Below are 17,972 nucleotides of genomic sequence, written 5' to 3'. Positions count from 1 at the left end.
AGTCACCAATAAGGAGACCACTCAGCTGAAGACTCAAGCATTCAAACCCAATCCTTATTGCCCGTTCTGCAACAATAAGGAGCATTATCTTAACTCATGCACAGACTTCAAGAAGCTGACTACTGCAGAGATTAAGAAGTGGATCCAGGAAGGGGATAGATGCTGGAAGTGCGGCCGCTGCCACAAAGCTACAGTCTGTACGCTTAAACGCCCATGTAAGACATGCAAAGAGAAACACCTTACTGTTCTGCACGATGCCATCCAAGAGTCTTCCCAGAAAGTGCTGATGGTTGGTAATCAAAACCCCACTGTCTACATTGGGCAGTCCCGAAGCTCACAGAGAGTTTTGCTTAAAGTTGTCAAAGTGCTCTTGCATCATGGAGATCGTACTCTGGAGACATTTGCTGTGCTCGATGATGGTTCTGAGAGAACGATTATCCTCCCACCAGCTGTAGAGCAGCTTCAACTTGCTCAGCAACCTGAAACACTTAATCTGCGAACTGTACAGCAAGAGGTTAAAGAGCTGAACGGTTCTTCAGTAAGCTTTCATGTATCCTCCATCCTCAAGCCAAACAAGAAGTATTGGATTGAACATGCCTTCACTGCAGACAATCTTAGCCTATCTGAGCACACGTATCCAGTAGCAGATCTACAGAAGCGATATGAGCATCTCAGAGGACTTCCCCTGCCGCCAATCCACAGAGCCCAACCGCTACTCCTCATCGGCTCAGACATGCCTCGGCTACTCACTCCGACACAGCCAGTCAGAACAGGCCCATCTGGCAGTCCCATAGCCATCTGCACGAGGCTAGGCTGGTCCCTGCAAGGTCCTTCAAAGGTAATGCCAGTATCTTCTCACCAGCCTTTTTGTCTGCACATTGCCATTGAGTCCGCCTACACTGAACTTCTCAGGAATGTGGAACGTCTTTGGCACATCGACACACTCCCATACGTCAGTGAGAAGACCGCATCACGGTCTAAGCAAGACCAGCAGGCACTCACACTCCTACAGACAACCTCTGAACGCGTGTGTGTTGACGGTACCCAGCGCTATGCTACGCCACTGTTACGACGGCAACCAGCCATCTCACTCTGTACATCTTCAGATGCCGTGATGCCCAACCTACGCAGCACTGAACGCAGGTTGGCCAAAGACACTGCTAGAGCAGCCTCATACTGCAAAGAGATGGATAAACTTGCTCAGTCCGGATATGTCACAGAGATCTCTACAGAGGAGGCAGCAAAGTCCGCAGAGTCGTGGTATGTACCTCATCATATGGTGCATCACAATGGAAAGGACAGAGTAGTCTTCAACTGTTCCTTTTCCTTCAATGGCATGTCTCTGAATGACCAACTCCTGCCTGGACCGACCCTAGGTCCGACCATGATTGGAGTCCTGATGCGGTTCCGATGTCATGCTGTGGCCATCAGTGGAGATATTAAGTCGATGTTCCACCAGATCCGTTTGCTGCCCTGTGATAAACCACTTCTACGATTCCTGTGGCGGAACATGCAGAGGACATCTGCACCACGTATATTCCAATGGGAGGTCTTACCATTCGGGACAACGTGCAGCCCCTGTTGCGCAGTCTATGCTTTGCAGCAGCACGTCAGGGATCACGAACTACCAGATTCCCGTCTCATGCAAGTTGTCGAGCAATCATTCTATGTGGACAATTGCCTTCACAGTGTCAGTACAGTTGAAGATGCCAAGGCTCTGATCGACAATCTGAGAGCACTTCTGAGCAAGGGTGGTCTTGAGATCCGACAGTGGGCTAGTAACATGCCTGAAGTAGTTGCACATCTACCCCCAGAAGCACAGTCGGCTAGCAGCGAGCTATGGTTATCCAAGGCCAGTGCCAATCTCAACGAGCCCACGCTTGGACTATGCTGGGATTGTTTGAATGACACCTTGAGTTACAAGCATCGTCATGCTGAGTCCTCAGTTGCCACTCTTCGAACCATCTACAGTGTCCTTGCCAAGCTTTACGACCCTTTGGGCTACATTGTACCATTCACCACAAGATGTAAAGTGCTTATCCAGGACTTGTGGAAGTCCAACATTGGATGGGATGACATGATCCAACCTGCTGGGCTCCTAGACAAATGGTTGAGTTGGGTGCAAGAGATTCCCACTCTGCAACATCTCAAGCTGCCTCGTCCCTATGCACCGGCCACAGCTGATACTTCCACGGCCACCCGTCGCATCCACATCTTCTGCGATGCCTCGGAACGCGCCTATGGGTCAGTAGCTTACATGTTGACAACAGATGACAGGCAAAAGGGCCATGTGTCCTTTGTGTTTGCCAGATCAAGGGTCGCACCCCGAAAGCAGTTATCCATCCCGCGTCTTGAGCTTAGTGCCGCACTTACAGGTGCACAGCTAGCCAGAGTGATTGAGACCGAGCTTGTGGTACCACCTGAGCACATTACTCTTTGGTCGGATTCCACAACCGTACTGTACTGGATTAAGTCAGAATCCTGCAGGTACAAAGTCTTTGTGGGGACACGCATCGCAGAGATCCAGAACCTAACAAACCCCGCTCAATGGAGGTACGTTAACACTCTGTGTAATCCAGCAGATGACATAACCCGCGGACTCACTTTGCAAGAGATGGTACAGGATCATCGCTGGAACAAAGGTCCACATTTCCTCTACCTGCCTGAGACAGAGTGGCCCATCATGCCTTCATCTGAGATGGAACCGGACAACACTGAGTTCAGGAAGTCTGCCTTTGTGGGAACTGTCACCAGTACCTTGCCCACACAATATCCTGACCCCAGTAAGTTCTCCACCTGGAAAGAGCTTCTCCAGGAAACAGCTAGCTCCCTTCACGGGGCGGCTGATGCGAATCATACCTCAACCTGTTCAGCTGCCAATTTTCTGCAAGCAGAGAAACTGATGTTACAAAGCGCTCAGGAAGACTGCTTTGCTGAGGAGATAAGAGCTCTCAAAGCTCGACGTACTCTGCCTTCAGACAGTCGACTCACATCTCTGTCACCAGAGTACGAAGAAGCCACAGGTCTACTCAGAGTTGGTGGCAGGTTGCGGCATGCAGAAGGACTGGATCTGGATATACTCCATCCTGTTATCTTGGATCCAAGCCACCCTGTGACAAAGCTTATCATTAAGGACACGGATGAATCACTACTGCACCCTGGGCCAGAACGAGTTCTTGCTGAGCTCAGACGCAGGTTTTGGATCATCCGAGCCAGAGAAGCCATTCGGAAGCATCAGCATTCGTGTCTGGAGTGTCGCCGATGGAGAGCGAAACCCGATGTTCCAAAGATGGCCGATTACCCACCTGCTCGACTACGACTCCATAAGCCACCGTTTTATTCAACTGGAGTTGATTGCTTCGGACCCTTTCAAGTAAGGATTGGTCGCCGCACTGAAAAGAAATGGGGCATCATCTACAAATGCATGACAACTCGCTCGGTGCATCTGGAGCTATTAGAGAGCCTTGATACAGACGCTTTTCTGCTGGCATTGAGGAGGTTCATCTCCCGACGTGGCAAACCGTTCGAACTCCTCATGGACAATGGTACCAACTTTGTCGGTGGAGAGCGAGAGTTACGTGAATCTTTCGCTGTAATGGCACCTCAGTTGAGAGAGCAACTTGCTGAACACCAGATATCCTTCCGATTCAATCCTCCAAGTGCGCCACACTTTGGTGGCACCTGGGAGAGGGAAGTGAAATCTATCAAGGCTGCACTACGTGTCGTTCTCAAAGACCAGACTGTTCCTGAACCTGTGCTGCTAACAACTCTGGTGGAGGTTGAAGGCATAATGAATGCTAAGCCCCTAGGCTACTTGTCTTCGGATGCCTCTGATCCAGACCCAGTCACGCCTAACCTCCTCCTTATGGGCCGTCATGATTCGTCACTTCCTCAAGCAATTTACGCTCACAGTAACCTTGGGAGAAGGCGTTGGAGGCACAGTCAAGTCATTGCTGATCGCTTCTGGTCATCTTTCATCCGTCACTACCTGCCAGGGCTGCAAGAGCGCAGTAAGTGGAAAAAGGATGGTAAGGCACTCTCCATCGGTGATGTTGTCTTAATAGTAGATCCTCAACTCCCTCGAGCGTCGTGGCCCGTAGGACGGATTACCAAGACTCATCCAGGATTTGATGGACGTGTCCGAACTGCTAGCATTCAAGTGAAAAACCACACCTACGTTCGTCCAGTCGCCCGACTTATCCTGCTCCCAGCTCTTGAGGACACAGATGAGAAAGACGCCACCAAATAGACTTTCTCCTACTCTTCCAACTGTCATGTGAACAGTTGGGGGGCGGCCTTGTCTGAAAGCCTATTCGCTCAGCGCTGGTATTTACGAGATGCGCTTGAACGCCCCATCACGTGAACAGCGGATGCAACGCGCCGCTAGTGTGTTCATGCTCAGAGATGATGAAAGCAGACACGGAGAACTCTCGTTCTTAGTTTTGTGTGCGTTTTATGGACACTGAGTAAGTTCATTGCTACAGTTACAGATGTATCTCTTTGTATTTATGTGTAACTGTGCATGCACGTTGTGCATTTACTGTTCATTGGGTTTTTACTGCATTGTTTTACATCTTTGTTACAGATGTTACTGTTAGTTTATATGACTGTTATACTCATTGTATTATCTCTTTTTCTCTTTCTGTTTCCGTTTAGACCACACACACACACACACACACACACACACACACACACACATTTACCTGTTGATCAGAATAAAGCTGATAAAAGGATTCTCTGGCCAGAATCTATCCTTAGTGTCCGCATCCCTAATTGAACCCTGTCCATATTCTACACCTAGCATGAACAGAGAGAAAATATGCCAGGATATAGCCAAACAAGTGGTAGTCTGTAGATATCAATAGGCAGGTACTCTTTGGATCCAGGGAAAAGGGTTAGAAGTGAACTTGTTACCATGTTATTGAATAATATCTGGAAATATTAATACTACTTTTCAAAAACTAGAAAAAAAAACTTTTCATAAATTTTCATAAATTTATGAGGGGGGTGGCAGTGGCTCAATGGTAAAGCGGGAGGTAGAGCGGGTTGTCCAATGTTCCTAAGATCGGTTCGATTCCCACTCCCCCCCCCCAAAAAAAAATAAAAAAACACCTGGAGGTGAGCTGACAGTGGGAGGTGTCAGCTCACCTTTGGAGCACTGCCGAGGCACCCTTGAGCAAGGCACCGTCCTCCTTTACAAGTTGCTCATTTGGGGCGCACCATAAAAGAGTTGCCTGCTCCCCTGCATGCCTGCAGGCTCCCATGTGTGTGTGTGTGTGTGTGTGTGTGTGTGTGTGTGTGTGTGTGTGTGTGTGTGTGTGTGTGTGTGTGTGTGTGTGTGTGTGTGTGTGTGTGTGTGTGTGTGTGTGTGTGTGTGTGTGTGTGTGTGTGTGTGCCACAGGGGCCTGTACACACTAACATGTATGCATGCGATTGAAGTGTTTCACTAACTAGAGTGTGCTCTTAATTTCTCTTCGGGGATCAGAATAGTGTATAAAATTTAAAAAATGAATAAATTGTAGGGCTGTCACTTTAACGCGTTAATTAGATTAATTACGCTGCAATTGAACGCGCTATACAAAATGTACGCAATTAATCGCGAGTGGCAAGTCAATGCGCAAGCATTTTAAATTTGGCCCACTGAGTGACCCGTAGGCTGCAGTGACGTCACTTCCTACCTGCGCCATTCGTCACAAGCAGGGTGACTGACAACAGAGATGGACGCGACACAGGAGAGCGAGGCAACCCCACTCGGACCTTTGGGCGGAAAGTTTATTTATAAAAAGAACAAAGATGGGACTATCAACAAAAACGCGGTGATTCTGCGCTGCCAATCTGCGCCGTAGACGCCTGCGTCAGTCTGCCATCACCAAGTATGAATGAGGAGTGAATGAATGATGGATCCGATGTAAAGCGTCTTTGAGTGTCCAGAAAAGTGCTATGTAAATCTAATCCATTATTATTGTTATTGTTATTATTATTATTATTATTATTATTATTATTATTGTTGTTGTTGTTGTGGTTGTTGTTGTTGTTGTTGTTGTTGTTGTTGTTGTTATTATTATTATTATTATTATTTTTATTATTATCATTATTATTTGTACCTTTTGTAAAAGAGAATTTTCATATCACCAAAGCAGCTCCAACCTAACGTATCATTTAAATGCAAAACATGTTAAGGACACAGAGTTGAACGTTAGCTTACCCTTTTCAAGGAAAAGCCTGTGGCATTTTGCTATTGATGTCTTATTTAGAGACATGTTATATTGTTCATTTTAAATTACTGTATTGAGTCAGCTTTAGTATTCATTTTGATTGAGAGTCTGCTTATGTGCCTATTTGAGACTCAGCCTTATTTTATTTCTGAATTTTATTTTATTTTATTTAACTATATTCTTATTGCATTTTTGAGAAATGAACCTGGCCTAATTGGTTTGCTGATGTGCTTGGCCTTTTTTCTTTTGAATTTCATTTATAAAGCACACTTAACCAATAAAAATGTGGATTTCAAATCTTCTCTTCTTGGTGTATTCTATTGATTAGTCATGCACTACAATTTTGTAATGTTCAATAATTCGAATTCTTTATTTGGGGACCTTTAGCAGGTATGAGATTAAAATGTGATTAATTAGATTAATTACAAATCCTGTAATTAACTAGATTAATTACAAATCCTGTAATTAATTAGATTAATTTTTTTAATCGCCTGACAGCACTAATACATTGTTTAGAAAGAAAAATCAAGACACAGAACAGTTGATGCTGTTATCAGGCCCTCTTTCATCAGAGCTCTAAAGCTGCACAGATGCAGTGTGTTACATAATGATCTAATGATTCCATTTTTATTATAATTTCAACAATTTGACATAGAAATGAGCACCAAACAAAAAAAATCACATAAAATAATTATAAAGCAAAATGTCAATATTGATTAACTAATTTTCACAAACTGCTTATCCTGTTCAGGTTTGCAGGGGCGTTAAAGCCTATCCCAGTTGACATTGTGCAGGATGTGCAGTCTTCTTCTTTCCCTTTCGGCTTCTCCCTTCAGGGGTCACCACAGCAAATCAATTGCCTCCATTTAACCCTGTCTTCTGCATCCTTTTCTCTCACACCAACTACCTTCATGTCCTCTTTCACTACATCCATAAACCTCCTCTTTGGTCTTCCTCTAGGCCTCCTGCCTGGCAGTTCAAAACTCAGCATCCTTCTACCAATATATTCACTATCTCTCCTCTGGACGTGTCCAAACCAGTCTGGCCTCTCTGACTTTATCTCCAAAACCTCTAACATGTGCTGTCCCTCTGATGTACTCATTCCTGATCCTATCCATCCTGGTCACTCCCAGAGAGAACCTCAGCATCTTCATCTCTGCTACCTCCAGCTCTGTCTCCTGTCTTTTCCTCAGTGACACTGTCTCTAGACCAAACAACATCGCTGGTCTCACCACAGTTTTGTACACCTTTCCTTTCATTTTAGCTGAAACTCTTCTATCACACATCACACCTGACACTTTCCTCCACCTGTACCATCCTGCCTGTGCATGCATCTTCACCTCTTTTCCACACTCTCCATTGCTCTAGACTGTTGACCCTAATTACTTAAAATCCTCCCCCTTCTTGATTTCTTCCCCCTGTAACTTCACTCTTCCACTTGGGTCCCTCTCATTCACACACATGTATTCTGTCTTACTGCGGCTAACCTTCATTCCTCTCCTTTTCAGGACAAACCTCCACCTCTCTAGCTTCTCCTCCACCTTTTCCCTGCTCTCACTACAGTATGCAGTATGATCAAGAAAAGTCAACGAATTGTCACAGGCCACATGAAACACAAAGAGCCACACTCACATTCATGCCTACGGGTTATTTAGAGCCACAAATATTGCCATGAAGATGCAGGAAGAATATGTGAACTCCACATCCAAAAGCCAAAGTGGATTTGAACTCAGGACCTTCTTGTTCTGAGGTAACAGCATTCTCCACTGTGCTGCCCCCAGTGGCAAAATTGAAAGAAAAATGTAGAAGTATGAAAAAGAAAATGCTTAAATAGACCAAGCCCCTTGATTTGAAGTTGGCCAGGTAAAGTGTGATTATTTTATCCCGTTTAAATGTGCCTTTCCTAAAAATAAAATATGACTAACATGTGTTGATAGATTCTGATGACGTAAGTGTGAGGCCCACCTTCTAGCTAGTAATGACTCAATTTGTCAAACACACACAGGAAATATCTACTTGTCTTTCTGTCTGTCTGTCTGTCCGTCCGTCCGTCCATTCATTACCTATGAGTATAAAACACAATACCTTAATATAGCGGTCTAGGTGTGGCCAAACTCTTCTCACTGCCAGAGGGACTGAAAGAAATGTCCTGTGGGGAACGAAGTGGTGACTGCATGTGAGACTTCAGGAAAGGAGAAGATATTAAAGCCCAGAGTCTCATAGCTCTTTAAAATCTGCTCATTGGCCTTGGTCTCCCCCTCATGCAAAATACTGCCAACAGCATATCGGTACTGATGTCCAGGCACCTAGAAACAAGAATCAAAGGGACAGGTAGAGTACAGATTAGTCACACAGAACAGGACTTATGACGGTACCGACAGAATGGCGTTGGTTCTCCGGCGTACCACTTACAGAAAAAAACATACAAGTGAGGTTCTAATTTTTGAAATATCCATAAAGTTTTTGTTGAAAGCATTGGTTTTGGATACCAGTGCCGGCTCAAATATGAACAGTTCCACACATAAAAGAAAACACAAAGAAGACAGACTGACGTGTAATTGAGCAAGATTATATACGGTAGATAAATTGACAGATTATGCAGAAAATTACTGACAATAGGTAATCCTACGACATTTGGCCATTCCCTGTTATTTCACACGCCATAGCAAAAATAATTATCTATCTATTTCAGAACAACTCCTGGGGGCCACTGTTTTGTTCAAACTACAGAAACACTACACTACATGACAAAAAACACTCAAATAAACCAGGTGCCAAATTTAAAGAGGAAATGTGCTCGCCAGTCTGAGCTCTAATTGGAGCATTTGGCAGAAACACAATTATTACCCTCTCCTTCGTCCTTAACACCCTGCTGCCCATTAAAAAAAAATAAGAAAAGGAGACACTTTACAAATGAATACTGCTGGGACATCCAAGACTTCCTCCCAGCTGTGCTGAGCTGAGCACAACTGAAGGCTCATGTAATAAATAAACTGGATCGGCCCAATTTGTTCACAAACGTATCAGTGCTGCCCTTCAAGTGCAGCCAGTGTGTCTGAAAATGCAATGTACATGGTGTGGTTTGTTCACTGCAATGCAGACTCTGTAAACTTTTCACACAACCCACGCAATAATGATTTTCAAAAATAAATCCTGCTAGAAGTGAGAGGCATACACATCTGACCTAATATTATCCTGTTTGGAGCATCATTGTGAATATAGTACAGTCAACTTAAATCTGAAGACGACTGACTGTAAAATAGTGAACATAAAACGACAATCTGTTTCTTCAGTCCAATCAACTGTTTTACCAGACCATGTGTCCCAGTTCATCACAGGGGGGAAATGGCAAAATTAATCAATTCCCCAAATCTTCAACGAAAAAACGTTTTAATTTTTATTAAATTTTTAATTTGTGTATGTTTAAGCAAAAAAATCCTCCGCAGTGACTATTCAAATATAAGGATTTCCTGTTTCTTTTTGTTTTACATCAATTTAATGTCTTGTAAAAAGTGATGGGTACTTCTTACCACATTTCACAGACCAAACAATGTATTGATTAATCAAATAGCTCTCAATGAAATGAATTATTAATATCATTGAATAATTACACGCATAATTTGAGCTCTTAGTTTCTTTACATTTAGTTTCCAGATCTGTATCCAGGGTGAGGTTTCAGTTTAAGCCATGTTGTGGAAAAACAAATCATGCTTTCATTCTGACTTCTTTTTCGCGCCATGTCCTCATCAATTTGTATGCATTAAGGGAGGCAGCTCTATGATGACACCTCTAGGTTAAGTTATGACATTGTTGGAAAGCAGTAGTCCCCAAACCCTGGGCCACGGACTGGTACTGGTCAGTGGTTCAATAGGGACCAAGCCACACATAAAAAATATATAACTTAAATTATTTCCGTTGAACCACAACAAATTGTTTTGGAGTGCATATGCTAATGTAATGCTTTAAAAGCATGGTGGACTTTAGATTCTAACAAAGACAAGGTGATCACCATCAAACCTCCACAATCCCTAAATGAGTACCTGCTCACCAATTCAAATTAATCACAAATCAAGTTTATAGTGAACAAATCAAAGAAAAAGACAGCATGTTTAAGGCTCTGGTATGCAAATCCTATTAGATAGATAGATAGATAGATAGATACTTTATTAATCCCGGAGGAAATTGCATATATCTAGAATGTCTGGTAAATGGCTAGACTGATCGTGTTTTTTAAGACTTTTAATCCTACTCACAGTAGGATTTCTGAGTCAAGACACGGGGCTTCATGTAGGGAGACGAGAAGTAAGAAACAATGAAAAAACAGATGCATCTTTTCCCAACTTTTGTTTGGCCTCTCTACACTCATCAAGACACGAACTAGCCATCTTCAGATGTTTCTTCAGTCTACTGACAGTTCATTTGAAGTTTCCAAAAATGTGCAGAAGCAGTCGTCTCCGTGTCTCAGCTATACAGCTGATATGAAGATGGCAAGGTAACAGGATACAAAAATCAAAGTACAAATTATTTTCCACTCAAATTCAAGCCTTATAATTTTAATGTTTTACTCCAACTTTTTAACAGGGCAAGTGTGGATGCATAATTCCAGGCCAACTATCCCATAGCTGCCATTTCATCATATTGTGGCCCAACAATAGGTCCCTCAAAATGGAGGGAGGCATGTCATCTCATCAGCATTCCACTTGTCATCCAGCTTTTTATTTACCCAGTCTACAACAACAAGGACTGCACACCATGACCCTGACCGCTTACGCTGAATATTGAGTTTGACAGAGAACTACATGATCCACCACTGTCACATCCCTCTGGCCTTTGTCAAAGTTGGACATAGAAGGGGGATGGAGAGAGAGTGTAGAGCTGCGGGGTATGTCGGAACACTGGGTCAGAAACCTCCTGGCTTTGAAACTGTAAAGAGGCTGGTGGAGGGGAAGAGCAAAACTAGTGTGACATGCAATGTGTTAGCCATTTGAGGGAGCACACAAAGCTGCTCCAGCCCTGTATCCATGGCAACCATCACTGGACCATCTTATACCCTTACTGAGGTGCTTTGTTTCTCCAGAGGAAGTGATTAAAGGAGGTAAAACTGAGAAAATTGAGTACAGGGGGACAAACAAGCATTGCTGACAGCTGTCTCTGTCAGGGGCACTTTTGAAAACCTTTCTCATGGCAAATATCCATGGACAACGTCTTGGTGTTTAGATGTCAAATAACAGTCTTCCCATCAAAGAGTTCCCTCTGGTGCTCCTGAGGACAGAATGGCATCCTGAGGGTCTTCACTAATGAGCTGAGATCATTACACCAATTACTTTAACTTAGATCAGGACTTGGCTGTGACTGAACAGAGGAACTAGTACCCATTGCTAGCCTAATTGCTGGCTTGGGAAAAAAAAGAGGATGAGCATAACAAAAGGAGTTTGAAGTGGAGCAGGGATGATTCCACCACTGAAAACTGGTTACATTCCATCAGGTTGTTTTGCATCAAGCCATTGAGGCTAATGTGATATGTGGGACCATTAATGTTGTTCGGCAATACAAATACAATATGGCTTCTAATGCAAAAATATATATATTAAAAAGCTCATAGGGGCCTATATAAGCCATTGTGGTTGTTTACCTTGCAGTCACCACCAAACTGACAACTTTTAACCAGAGGGTACTCAACAGTTTTCAAGGATTTCATCTGATGAGTCAAATGGTGCTAATGTATGGCCCCTGTTACCATCTGTCGGACACTTTTGACATGCTGAATGCAAAGCACTGGAAAAGAGATCTTCTCATTGTCCTTGGTTCAAGTCATTTTGCAAAATGTTTATTTTGAATACTCTATTTCAATTGCAATAACATTGAAAACACAATTGATCAATTTAGTACTTTGCAATATATTACATATCATATGATATTGATTTTATATATGTCCCAGGTTTACATTTCAGTCCTGTATAACATCAAAGTGTGGACATAGCTACACAAGTTACCAGTTTGATACGGCTTTGACAACCAACTATGTAAAGAGTTAAAGAGTTATTTAATGCACATTAATGAAAAGATGTAATATTAGGCCTTTTTCAACCATTTTCACCCGAATATCCAACTTGCACTATGCCATTTTCAGAGTACAACTCCACATTTCATTGCTACTCTCATTCTACTGTTCTGTTAGAGCCTACTGAAAAAACAGCTCATGCTGAGCTTAATTTAAAATGTGGGAACCACACCACATGCTTTTGGAGACCCCAGAGAGTGTGCAGGTTTAGGTTTCAGGAAAACAGGCGGAGAAGATATTAATTCCCGCAGCTGAGATTTTTGGGCCGGATGAATTCACAGGGAATGGTTGTGAATGTGGGAAAATAACTCACAGACATCCAACTTATTCATTTTGAGTTGAGCAGCACAGACATGGCAGAGAGAAGAGAACAAGAACCTTCATTACATTAATGTTACTCGAAGAAACTCCCTCATTTTCACTTTTAATCTTCATGAAATTCTGACCTTTGCTATAAATGAATAATGCAACAGCACACATTCCTTCAAAACTATGTTCAAAAGACATGTACTGTACTGGCATTTAACTTGAACTACACCTGATTTTAATTTCCAGCAACATAGTCTATTATACTGTCACAGCTCTGATCCTCTCAGCTGGAACAACACAACCAACATAATTCTGATTTACACACCCAGCTGCTGATAAAAAAAACAAAAAAAAACAAAAACTAATTAGACAAGCCAGCAATCTGACTGTCAGAGGGTGAATCAAACTTAAACCACTGGGAAACCTGCCTGATTAACTGACTGATGGAATGTGATTGATAATTAAGAATAAGCAAAAACACACCACATGTGTAATTACACTTCCTACTGGACAGACTAATTTGCTCTGTAGCTGTCCAAATTTCAGCACATCACCAGACTCCATCAATCACACTGGCATATAGAACATCAGCAATCTGACTGTGTCGCTGTTGTCTGCTGATTGCCATACCAGGATACTATAGTAAGAGCTTTCTGTCTGGCTGCAAGACACATCTCCTCACAACTGTGAACTCATATAAATTAGACAGCAAAACAAACTTATTGTAAACAGAACTGTTAGTAGTTGTCCAATGTTTTTCACTTTCTTTAAAGACATGTTGCATTAATTGAAATCTCATTCTTTATTCAGTGATGTTACATATTTCTTATGATGACACTAATTTAAGCAGCGGTTTGGGACAATGCATATGGACCTCAAATGCTCACTGCCATCCTAACATCTGAATCAACAGTACACACTACTTCCTGGCCAGATGTGCTATAACATTACCTAAGGGAGAACTTTAAAAAAAAAAATCAGTTCGTATCCAAAAGTCTCACATAACAAATTATATATGCATAAAAAATAGAAAAAATACAATGTGGAGAAGGGGGAATTATTTGATAGAGTAAAATATATAACTGCATGTTCGCGGATTTGAAGAGAATGACACTATCGCCACCTAGCGGTCAACTACGTCCTACAAACCTACTGTAGAAGCAGTAAAGTAATCCTTCCATTCTATTTCCCGGAGGAATGAAGATCGGGCAAATGACGTGGAAAACTCAGGACAGTTCGTGACAAGTCTGTCACGGACAGCAACGATTCGCTGACTTTCACTTTCTACGGGGGTCTACATGTAGAGTCTACATTTCACACGTGTTGTAAGTCTCAGGACAGGAGTGGGGAGGTAACCCACGCATCTTGTCTGATGTCCTGATGTGACTTCCCTTCAGCATCACTCCGGCCGCCCTGACGTTAAAACTAAAATATTGATTGAAACTTCTGAAACATCTATTAAGAGGAGGCATGTGAAGAGTTTACCTTTTTAGGGTCATCATAAAATAAACCAATACATGGAAACTGTGATCCAATGTTGTGAAACTCCTCAAAAAGTTGTCTGCAGTGTTTGTATGGCCCCTGTCTGAACTTGTAGGCGAAGTTAAGACCGCGATCATCAGGCCGGGGGCCACACCAACACTGAGCCGGTCTGGCGTGATAGCTGACAGGAGCTGGAACCTTAAGTTTAAAAATTCCTCTGAGCACTTTACCGCGTTTGGTGTGTATGATAAAAAGTCAAGTTAAGCGTCATTGATCGATGTCGTTGTCCTTAAAGTATAGATATACCGTATCACACCCACAGATATTTAATATAACCGTAATCAATGTAGATTGTTCAGGACTTCCTGGAAAGTACCATTAATGGGGAAGGGGTGAGGAGGGTATACCAAGTAAACTTGTAAAAGAAATAAATTTTTAAAAAAAGGCAATGGAGATATTTCTCTATAAAATTTTATTATTGTAATTTATCTGTACTACATTTAACCATTCGGAGATATCAAGGGTTAAGGCAATGGGGAAGGGGGGAGAGAGGGCAGTAGACCGTTAAGAACCATGGACTGTTTGGTTACTGATTCATATCTAACAGTCCAACACTGTATGATTACATTACCTTGATGGAATCAAGGTAATGTAATCTCTTGCTTTCTTGATGGAATCAAGAAAGCAAGAGAGAGACAGAGAGAAAGAGGGATGGGGGAGAGAGAGAGAGAGGAGGGGCAGGGAGGGCGAGGCTGGTCCGGTCACCCCTTGAGGGTTGGACCTGAAGATTACCGATAAATTGGAGGTTGGCCGGACTTTTTCTGACGCAGTCTCGACTTCCTGACAATGGTTCGGAACGTGAAGAGGTTTTACAACCTGACAGCCAGGCTGCTGTCTGGAGAGATCTTCGATTTCTCGAGCCTGAAGGGGAAAGTTGTTCTGGTAGAGAATGTGGCGTCTCTTTGAGGAACGACCACCAGGGACTTCACTCAGATGAACGAGCTCCACGGTCGTTTCTCCCCTGAAGGCCTCGTCATTCTGGGTGTTCCCTGTAATCAGTTTGGACATCAGGTGAGCCATAATGTGGATTCAAAAGTCACTTTCTAATCAAAATGTGATTATTGGGAATCTAAACCATCTTAAATGTGATTTTTCATCATCACATCATCATTTGTTATATATATGTACACAACCAGAGTGTTAACTGTTGCTGCTTCACATTCCAGGAGAACAGCAAGAATGATGAAATCTTGAAATCTCTGAAATATGTTCGTCCAGGAAATGGCTATGCGCCGGAGTTCAAGCTCCTTGAAAAAGTGGAGGTGAATGGAGATAATGCCCACCCATTGTTTACTTATCTGAAGGAAAAGCTTCCATACCCCAGTGATGACGCCATCTCTCTCATGACTGATCCAAAATCTATCATATGGAGTCCTGTCAGAAGGAATGATGTCTCCTGGAACTTTGAGAAGTTCCTGGTCAGTCCTGATGGCGAGCCTTACAAACGTTACAGCAGACATTTCCCCACCATTGACATACAGGCAGATATCAAAGAGCTACTTAAGAGGGTCAAAAGAGAATCATAACATACTAGGGCTGGCTGTTAATGAAATTAATTATGACAAAACTGCATGGTTTTGAAAGGATTATGTTTGTAATGTAGTACGGTGCTGTACGCAAAAGGTTTTTCAGTCTCTTTACTCAATGAAGATACTCTTTGAAACCTTTTGTGAGAAGAGATTCTGATAAAAATGTAAAGACTGACTTGGTCTTTGTGTATAACACCGAATGCAAATAAAGGAAGAAACAAATATCATGTTGTCATTTGTGAACAATGCATTTAAACACAAATCCACACACACAGTTTTGGAATATATTTGCTGTGTTTAATTGTTAATCTGTCAGTCTTGACTGACATAATAGTTTGTTTTGTAAAATACTTTGTGACAAATATCAATCAAAGCTGTGATCAGAGATTCTTCCTGTTGCTTTCATTCAGTGGTGAAAAGGAAGCAGTAAAGCTACATTGTACTTTCCAGAGGCACGTTGCCGTTTACTCCAGTGTCTGACTATGCACTTAATTTATGTATTTGAATGATAACTAAAATGTATGTATTATGATAAAGTTTACAATGCAAACGTCCCCATTGTGTTTAAATCAGCTGCTACGTTCGATTGGTGTTTACAGACTGATGCAGCAACAATTGACAGCATTACTGTTGTGCAGTAGGACATTCTGTAAAGTCTCTATTTTGATCATAAGAACTGAAAAGTGAATGCATGACCTCACCTTCTGTTTATTTCTGCATTAAAACACTATTACCCCAGCCCTTCAACCTGTTGATTTTTATGCAACTGTAACCGAATCAGTTGTTGGATTACGATTTAGTTTAATAACAAGTGACTTTAGGAATCATTGGTATGGGTGGCCACACAGCCAGCGGTGATGAGCTTCCTGGTTTGAAACGGGCAGAGACACCGAACTGTTCCAACATGGCTGGTCAGGAAGATCCAGTGCAAAGAGAGATTCACCAGGACTGGGCGAACCGAGAGTACATAGAAGTAATTACCAGCAGCATTAAAAAAATCGCGGACTTTCTAAACTCGTTTGGTAAGCTTCCAACAAATAATTTTGCGTAAAAGACTAGCATTAAGGGTTATCTTGCATAGACACCGCACAGCTAGCTCCGCTAGCTAGCTAGCTAACTCTGCTAGCTAGCTAGCTAACTCTGCTAGCTAGCTAGCTAACTCTGCTAGCTAGCTAGCTAGCTCTGCTGCGGCCGCTAGCACTGATGTTGATGTTTTCAATGGCCACTCCTAGTTAGCATTTATGCTACTTGACAGTTTTGATTTACACCTCGGCATCCTTGTCACTTTCGTGTGATCATGTTGTACCTTACTCACTTTGTTAACAGCCAAAGTGTAAACCATTGCTTTAGAGAGTAGAGAATTTACATGTTGGTACAGCTACAGACCGTCAGGCCCCTCCATCCGCAGTGAACTCGTTGTTTTTGCTCAGTGATGCTATGTCGACAGCCGTCATCCTGTAACATATTTATTGTTGACATTGCGACAGGACGTCGTTAGGAATGACTTTAAGATATGTCCCGTGTCATGATGTGTCAACACTGCGGACGGTTACAAGTTATATTCTTTTCATTAACAGATATGTCCTGTCGATCCCGGCTGGCTACTCTCAACGAGAAGCTGACAGCTTTGGAGAGGAGAATTGAATATATAGAAGCGAGAGTGAGTATAATGCGTTGAAATATAATTCGTCCAGCGTTGTTGCTTATTCAAATAGTTACATTTATATAAATGTTGTTTTTTTCATTGCAGGTGACAAAAGGAGAGACTTTGACCTAGATCCTGATCTAGATATGTACATTATCGCCCCTCTCACCCTATATATTTGGAAAGAAGCGTGATGGATTCCACCCTCCATTTTTTTGGGGCCATGTGGACCAATTTTATATTTTGTGACAGACTTTTTTTGTTTCTTCTCATGTTACATTTGTAAATGGGTCTGTTTTACGGGATGCTGACTCAAGTATGATCAATTTTTGCAAATAAAAATCAACCTCATAAGTATTGGTTTTAAAATAGTGTGCAGCTCAATCATGGATCTGGTATCAGAACACCTTGTTCTGAGTGGATACATTGTCATTGCCACATCTGAAATATGGAACTTTGTGCCAAGTTGAGAAAGTGATTATGTAGTCGAAGATCTGTTTTCACAAGTAACTGTTTGGTAATGTTTCTGGATTTAAATACTATAATAAACATTAGATGATATATCTGTGCCATGTTTAATTTATCTTGGTCAAATTAAGCTTGATAGACACAAGCAATTTTAGTTTCAATTACTGTCATTTTTAAGAATCCTTTTTTCTTTTTTTTGGGGA

General features: G+C 42.3%; 2 protein-coding genes and 1 pseudogene across 2 annotated transcripts in view; 2 read left to right on the top strand and 1 right to left on the bottom strand.

Moving 5' to 3' along the window:
- Positions 1-14,575, bottom strand: part of LOC137594991 (testis-expressed protein 264) — a 36,938-nt gene extending 22,363 nt beyond the window's left edge. The window contains 4 exon segments of the mRNA XM_068314736.1: positions 8,301-8,371; positions 8,374-8,521; positions 14,071-14,291; positions 14,563-14,575. Of these exon segments, the coding sequence (XP_068170837.1) occupies positions 8,301-8,371; positions 8,374-8,521; positions 14,071-14,291; positions 14,563-14,575 (453 nt within the window).
- Positions 14,576-14,852: 277 nt separating this feature from the next.
- Positions 14,853-16,378, top strand: LOC137594816 (glutathione peroxidase 2-like; annotated as a pseudogene).
- Positions 16,379-16,473: 95 nt separating this feature from the next.
- Positions 16,474-17,862, top strand: brk1 (BRICK1 subunit of SCAR/WAVE actin nucleating complex). The gene is made up of 3 exons (XM_068314360.1): positions 16,474-16,678; positions 17,234-17,316; positions 17,407-17,862. The coding sequence occupies exons 1-3, from the start codon at positions 16,489-16,491 to the stop codon at positions 17,431-17,433; spliced, it is 300 nt and encodes a 99-aa protein (XP_068170461.1). The 5' UTR covers positions 16,474-16,488; the 3' UTR covers positions 17,434-17,862.
- Positions 17,863-17,972: the final 110 nt, after the last annotated feature.

This window comes from Antennarius striatus, chromosome 5, assembly GCF_040054535.1.
Source record: "Antennarius striatus isolate MH-2024 chromosome 5, ASM4005453v1, whole genome shotgun sequence".
In the NCBI taxonomy this organism is placed as follows: domain Eukaryota; kingdom Metazoa; phylum Chordata; class Actinopteri; order Lophiiformes; family Antennariidae; genus Antennarius; species Antennarius striatus.
Note: the sequence above shows the minus strand (reverse complement) of the source record. Positions and strands in the feature narration are given on the sequence as shown.